General features: G+C 39.6%; 1 protein-coding gene across 1 annotated transcript; it reads left to right on the top strand.

Annotated features, from left to right (window-relative positions):
- Positions 1-947: 947 nt before the first annotated feature.
- On the top strand, positions 948-7,301 carry SNAPC1 (small nuclear RNA activating complex, polypeptide 1, 43kDa; the record flags this gene model as incomplete). Its single annotated transcript, XM_009073120.1, is given in 8 exon segments — positions 948-1,107; positions 2,523-2,648; positions 3,106-3,210; positions 4,126-4,284; positions 4,704-4,778; positions 5,444-5,506; positions 6,453-6,591; positions 7,242-7,301. Coding segments are annotated over 8 exon segments (887 nt in total), but the record flags the coding sequence as incomplete, so codon positions are not given.
- Between the last annotated feature and the right edge of the window lie 388 nt (positions 7,302-7,689).

The raw sequence follows: 7,689 nt of genomic DNA, 5'->3' as shown, positions 1-7,689 counted from the left end.
CCCCATCCCAGACCCCGCAGCCTCCCTTCCCCATCCCAAACCCCACAGCCTCCCTGGAGCTCTAGGAGAGGTTTGCCTGACTGGGGTCTGAGTAAATGTCAGTGAAGCATCAGTCCCTGTGTAGTACTGAAAGATAGTTGTTAGTTCAGTGTGTTTTGTGTTGCCTGTGATTTGAGCACTGACTCCTCAGGGAGCTTGATGCAATCCTCATGAGGTTTAAAAATGTGATTGCAGGATGTGAGGGCATTCAAAAATAGGATTGCAGGAGACTGAGGGGAGACCTTGTCATTGTATACCACTTTCTCACAAGGGGAAGCAGAGGGACAGGCACTGATCTCTTCACTCTGGCAACCAGTGACAGGACCCGAGAGAATGGCCTGAAGTTGTGTCAGGGAAGGTTTAGGTTGGATATTAGAGCAAGGTTCTTCACTCAGAATGTGTTTGGGCACTGGAACAGCTCCCCAGGGCAGTGGTCACAGCCCCAAGCCTGACAGAGCTCAAGGAGTGTTTGGCCAGTGCTCTCAGGCACAGGGTGGGATGCTCAGGGGTATTCTGTGCAGGGACAGGAGTTGCACTTGATGATCCTTGTGGGTCCCTCCCAGCTCTGAATATTGTGTGATTCTGTGACATTGCATTTTTCACTTTACACCCAATTTTATACAGAGAGTTTCATGTGTGAGAATTTAAGGTCTGACTGTCTTTCAAGACTTCCCAGAACTTGGGCCCTATGATCATACACCTGTGTTGTGATCTTGGGGCTGTCCTATGCAGGCCCAGGAGTTGGACTCAGTGATCCTTGTGAGTCCCTTCCATCTCAGGACATTCAATGAATTTATGTGTTTAAAATACGTAAAACTTGTTTCTGCGTTGTGGATTTTCTAAAGCCTGCAGTTTTGTATTTACTTACTTTAACATGCTGCTTTCTATTTTTTGTTTGTTTGCTTCAGTGGTAGAATAAGAGCTTTGGAGAGGAATAAGCTCACAAAGAAGACCTTAGAACTGGCCCAGCAGTACTTCTTGCCCCCATATGCTTTCCAGATCCGAGTCGGTGCTCTGTACCTTTTGTATGGGCTCTATAATACACAGCTTTGTCAGCCAAAACAAAAGGTAATTGTTCTTGAGGGTTTATTCTCAGGAGATAGTAAACATAAGATATGTGGTATACTGCTGTCTGCTTTGTCATCATACATGGGTAGGGCATTTCCTCTCACTTTCTACAAAGGTATTTAGAACCGGATGTTTCCTTTGGGAAAAGTAGCCTTTCAAACACATTTGGGTTTGACAACGTACATAGTGGTGACTAAAGTATTGCTTATGCCTCCTAAATTTTAGCTGTGGTCTCAGAAATCTTTTGTTTTGCCAGATAGGAAGCTCTTCTCTGTTCAGAAGTGAAGGAGATTGAGTTTCAAAATGGGAACCAAATGTGCTCATCAGCTGCAGGGTGAACTCCTTTACAGCCCATTATTCTTTAGAATTCCAACAGAATGAAGATTGAATTATTTTCAGTTCCTGTTCACCAGAAGTGTTAACACACTGTTCCTGTTAACCAAAATAGATTGGGAGATGGATGCCTGGTGACATGCCTCCTTGCTGCTTTTAGGGTAGGAGACCAATGTCCAAAGGAGTTGGAAACTCAGTGCAAGGAGAAGTGTTAAACTTGGGAACTGTGTGATGCACATTGTGTGCATGTGCACAATGGAGTCCAAATTCTTTAAACAACAAACTGAATTTGGAGCAGTCTGCAATGATGCCATTATGCCTCGTGTATTGACTTCAGAGAGATCAATACCTTTCACGGAGATGAATTTAGGCAATTTTAAAATCACTGCTGTATAGCAGCTGTTAGAGAGTACATGAGTTATTCAGGAAGTTAACTTGGGCAGAGTAGATGTGGCAGGAGAGAAAGCAAGAAATGGGGGAGAGGTGTTTTCATGAGCATTTCAGTGGCAGCACATCCTGGCACAAGTATTGTTTCCTAATCACTAGTGAACAGGAGTCTCCTGGGGACAGACTATTTTCACACACTTCACAATGTGAAGAATTAATGTTTTCAAATGTCAAAAGAATGTGTTCCATGTCACTGTCAAGGAGAGCTGCAGTGAGAAGATTTAGCACAACACTATAATAAGTTGATCTGCATAAAACATTGATAGTGATACCAAATGTTCTGGTGAGATCATTTCTGGGGTTTCATGTGTCAAGCTACCCCCTAGACATCCAAATACTGTCTGTGGTAGAACAGGATCACATTAGTCAGCTGAGTTAATTTTTGTTGTTGAAGCATGCAGGGTGGTATAACAGTATGTAACTGTTTTGCTGCAGATCAGAATTGCACTCAAGGAAACATTGATAGTGATACCAAATGTTCTGGTGAGATCATTTCTGGGGTTTCATGTGTCAAGCTACCCCCTAGACATCCAAATACTGTCTGTGGTAGAACAGGATCACATTAGTCAGCTGAGTTAATTTTTGTTGTTGAAGCATGCAGGGTGGTATAACAGTATGTAACTGTTTTGCTGCAGATCAGAATTGCACTCAAGGACTGATTTTTGCAGGACCTGATAGACTCTGAGCATTATGATGCAGCATATATCTTCAGGACACTGCGGCTCGCCAGAGCATTCCATTTCACAGCAATGCCAAAACTAGTGAGTTACTGCATTAATTAGTTACATTTTTTAATAAAACATCCTCATCTGTCAGTGGCTTTCAGTGGCTATTGTTCCACGGGACTCGTGGTTAGTTGAGCCTCGAGGCTGTGTTGTAATGTGTGTGGCTTTATGTAGGTGTGTGTTGTAAAGCTTAGAGAATGTTTGAATGCTTCTCACCTGCAAATATTTTTTCAGTGTCTAATGTTCTTATTAGATTTGAGATGTCTTATCATTTGTGGAATTGAGTCTGGGTGCTGGATGAAAGTCTTGACTAGGGAATGATTTGTGACGAGTGCTGACTGAGCACGTGGCAGCAGAGTTGCATTGCTGTTGTTGGTGTGATGGTTTTATGTCCTTCAGCATCTCCTGATTGCTGGGTATGCAGTAGGAATTCTCAAGGGAAGGTCCCATTTGAAGTTTACTTTTAGGTTACAAACACTGTCTCTTGTTTTAGCTGAACTACAGAACTAAGAAGAAGGTTGAAGAAAATGACTTTAAAGAAGAATTTAAGGACCCAAGTAACAGAGTAAACAGCCTCATCACTAATGATGTATTGGAGGTACAGTAACTTTTAAACTGCAGATTAATCACTGGGGTTTGCTTTTCTGTTGTCCAAGAGCTATAACTTCTCTAATTAGCACAGTCTTGTCCTTTTTAAGTCTCTTATGGAATGCAGACTGGAATAGCAGCCTGTAATTTTAAGCTCACACACATGACACGTAACACTCAGAAATAATGGCATTCAGCTTGGAAGAATTGTGGTACCTTTTTCAGTACTGAAATATGCTCTAATATTGTGATTTTGCTTCAGTGAGATATAAAAGGGGAAGGGTGTAACTGGTTAGCTGTCATTAAAGAGAAATAGAAAATGGGAGGAGCATGTTTGTTCTGATACCTCTGCAGGTTGCAGCTGGAGACTTGATACTTATGGTGATGTGAGTTTATTTATCCTGCAAGTTCACAGCCTTCTCTAGCCTTTATTTCTCCTTTTAAAGCTTAGTTTTGTTCAATATATAACATATTTAATAAAAAATGGAATAATGCATGCCAGGTATATGTTCTTATATCTCTCATTATGACTCAGTAAGAGATCTTTGCAGGTTTTTCCAGTTACTGCTAGCAGATGTGTATCATCTGTAAGGATGACTGCAGTGGTACAAAAATCAGTAATCTGTGAAGAAAAAAGCTTCCTCCAAAGAGATGAAAATAGACCACTGTGTCAGAATGAAACCTCCCTGAACACTGAGTCTGAGTATCCTTCTTAGTTTAAAAAATGTGAGATACTTATTCTTCTTTTGCTTATTTGATGGGTCAGTGCAGGATTGCTTGTCTTCCTAAAACTCAGCTGATCTAAACTGAGTCTATGTCTAATGCTACTGCTAGTTCTATGGTCTCAGGCTTGTATAACCCTGATTTTGTTCACTGGGAACTGATACTATTTTTTCCCTCATTTTAATTTCTTTGTTTATTTTAGGAACTGATGAATATTCATGAGCACTATCAGAAAATGAAGTGTGTCATTTCAGCTGACAAATCCCAGCCAGACAAGGCCCTGAGCTTGATAAAAGATGACTTTGTAGTTAATCTTAAGGACATAACTGTGGAACATCAGGAATGGCAGCAGAACAGAATGGTGGGTAATATCAACCATTATGCTGTGGCAATTTAACAGATTGTGTGAGCATAAAGAACTGGCTTTCCTGGTGTGATCACACCTGAGCTTGTAAATCTCAGATTGAAGACATGGAATGTGTAAAACCTGAGACAGATATATGGTATGGGGGGAAGGACTTGCATGTGGTACTACCTCCATGGTACCAAAACTGATTGCTGAGAGGTAATCCTTGAAGGTGTGACTTATAGGCAGTATTGGACTGATGATATGAAATACCTCTCTAACACTTATTCTTGGATCAAAGAAAGGCCACAGGGTAAGATCAATAAAGAAAATGGGTGTGTGTGTAAATATTTGGTTTGGGTTTTACTGTTCTTGTATTTAGCTGTCTTATATATGACAGACATTTAAAAAAACCCACTTTTTTTCCCCCCCAGAAATTATTCCTAAATGCTAAAGAAACTGATGAAGTAGAAAACAAAAAGAAAGAAGAGGCTTTGCTAGACTCAGAGGTAAGAAAGCTGAACCAGTTTTCAGGTTCAAATCAGTTCATTTTTTGACTTCGGGTCACAGGCTAAGCTGTGTAGGTCAAGGCTTGATAGTGTCAAAGTGTGTTCCAGGGACAGCTAGTGGGGCTGGTTGGTTTTTCTTGTTTGGTTGGTTTTGGTTTTAAATAGGATTATTTTCTGTTGAGCTGTGAGCATTTACTGCCATGATAGCTCTGAGATGCTCATAATAAAAAGTCTCTCTCAGGTAAGGAGAGGAAAGAGCTGTATTTTCTTGGCCAGACTCTATTATGGTTCTTTCTGGAGTTTCAGCTAAATGCAATATTCATTGTTATGCTACAAAATTATCTCATACTGTACTTGTCTGCTTATTTCAACTTTGAATTTCAGTAAGATGAAAAGTTTCAAGTTTGATTTTCTCCTCCTGGGCTTACAAAGTTGCCTTCACTGTTTGTAACAGTGAAAGCAACAAAAGTTATGCTCTGCCTTTTAAATTAAATTGGAACTTTTTTCCTTTAAGTAACAATTCGGCAACATTCTGATTATGTAGAATTAATTAAAGAGTTATAGCTATAGTGAGCTATTGCTCAAATGATTGTCTGATGTGATATTTCAGTACTGCTATAATAGAATAAAAAAACTTTCTGACTGATCTTTTTGTTTCTTTGCAGGGTTCTGAAAGGGCAAATGCCTTGGCTAGAATCAAATACAGGTCTTACTCTGCAGTTGCTGAGGTAGTTATAAAATTTGATAGTAGGGATGTATTTAATTTTAATGAGCACTTCTAAGTATCAGTTGAACGTAAATTCTGGGTCAGAAAGGAACGAGTTAAAATTGCACTCTGTAATTCAACCTTTGAATCTTCTTGTTTTCCTAACTCATTGGGGGAAGCCAAAGCTCTTGCTATTGTTAGATCTGTGGAACAGTGCAGGTAAGGCCTGTGCTCGGGGGATTTTCCTTTGCAAGCTTTTACCGTCTACTCTCTGGTTAAATAGATACAATTTTAAGGAGTTGGAATAAAAATCCTTGCGAGTTTAATTGCTCAAATTCCTTGAATCTTAGATATTGGAATCTCAAGAAGCTTGTGCAAATGGAACTTGGGAGTTTGAAGTCAGTTGCAGGTTCTCAAAAGCATTGCTTCAGTAACTGCTGCTTTAAAGATCCTGCTGGTTTGTCGTTTTTAGCAGTGAGAAACGTCACATCTGTCTCTGTTTTTTAAAATCTCATCATTTGTGCTGTCAAATGAAACAGAGCTCTGGGTTGTACAGCAGTTCAGACTTGTGAATATGCAGTGATCATGTTTTCTAGGCACTTGAGCAAAATATGGTGGTAAGGAAGCTTTACAGAGCAGCAGTTTTTGGAGTGTTCTTTTTGCTTGCACAAAGTGGTGTGTGACATGGGATAGACTGATAGCAACAGAGAATGGTTTGGAAATAAGTGGATGTTTCATATCTGCATTTTTAAGTGATACACCCATGAAATCATAGAAGGGTGTTTTCTTCTTAAAACTGAAGAACAGCTACTAGTGGGAATCCTCCCTCCTCCTTGCTCTCATCTTCTATCCGTTCACCTCCTGGGCATGGAAGTTGATGCTTTGATCCTTACTAATTTGCCAAGTGACATAAACTTCCACTAACTTGCTCTATCTTTTTTTGTATCATTCATATATTTGGGGTTTAGACTTCCAAATCCAGAAGACATCGACAGGTAAAATTAGAATCTTCAGAATCAGGATCGAATTATGTCAAGTCTCCAAGCCGAAGTAAGAAAACCAGTATGAGACCACAACCAGCAAGGAGAGGTTCTTCAGAAGCCAGAGGTATCTCTCCAGTTTTGCATCCAGACACTGTAAAAGTGTATCCATTGCTTTGCTAGCTGAGGCAGCTGGCTTAAATTTTTGCTGTTGATCAGCACAACAAATGGGAAATTACTTTTCCTAAGGGAATTGTCTGTCTGATGTACAACTTCTAAACTGATAGAAGTTGCTCTGCCATTTACATTATTTGTTAAAGGTTAAATGAAATTAAACAACAAAGTAACTTTGAATTGTCTTTGAAATTAAACCTTTGTCTTCAAAACAAAGTTCCAAACTCTGCTTTCTGACTTGCTTAGCTTCTGCTAGAGAAGAAGTTACCGAGAAAATTAATCCTTCTTCAGAGCTGAGCATTAGGCACTATTGTCTTTGCCTGACTTTAAATGTAGGTGAAGTGTTGAGGAGGAGTAAGGGCATTTTGAATTATCTCTGGACTGAGTTGGTGATTAATTTGCTTTAAATTGCTAGTGTCAATTACTTGTTATTGAAGGTTTCTTTAGTCAGCCATATTGAAGGTGCTGTGAAGGTACTTTCTCTACAGCATTTGACTAGAATGTCAAGAGAGCAGCAAGTGAAAAATCCTTCAACTGCTGGACTAGAGATGTAGAAGCATTTAAAAAAGTGCTGACAGTTTTTCCCCCAAAATTTGTCTGCAGGTGAAACTGTTACTCAGCATATTGGGATGCCTGTAATCACAGAGGACTTGGATGAAGAAGGTACAATGATTAGAATTCTAACAAACCAGTGACTTGATCTGTGCTGTATTTTTCTGAAACTAAAACTGGTATTTTGGATCATGTCTTGCTGCCTTGCAAAAGCTTAGATTAGTTTTTAGCCTGTAAGTTGTTGCATGAAAACTGAAGCTTTGATTTGAAACTGTTATGAGCACACCATGGTAAAATCCAGAGTCATATTTTTTGCATAGATTTTATTATAGTGTTTTCAGAGCTAAAGTTGGTTCAGATAAAAGGAGTCTCACTCTTGTAATACAAATCTGGCTTGAATTGTTCCATTGGGTAGGGAAAAGTGATTTTTTTTTTGATCATTCACCCATTTACAGAAGATGTCTGTTCTAGTAGCTCTGAGAACTTACAAGGTAAGAGC

The sequence above is a fragment of the Acanthisitta chloris genome, unplaced genomic scaffold (genome assembly GCF_000695815.1).
Source record: "Acanthisitta chloris isolate BGI_N310 unplaced genomic scaffold, ASM69581v1 scaffold15504, whole genome shotgun sequence".
Taxonomy (NCBI): Eukaryota; Metazoa; Chordata; class Aves; order Passeriformes; family Acanthisittidae; genus Acanthisitta; species Acanthisitta chloris.
This window is presented reverse-complemented; position numbering and strand designations above follow the sequence as displayed.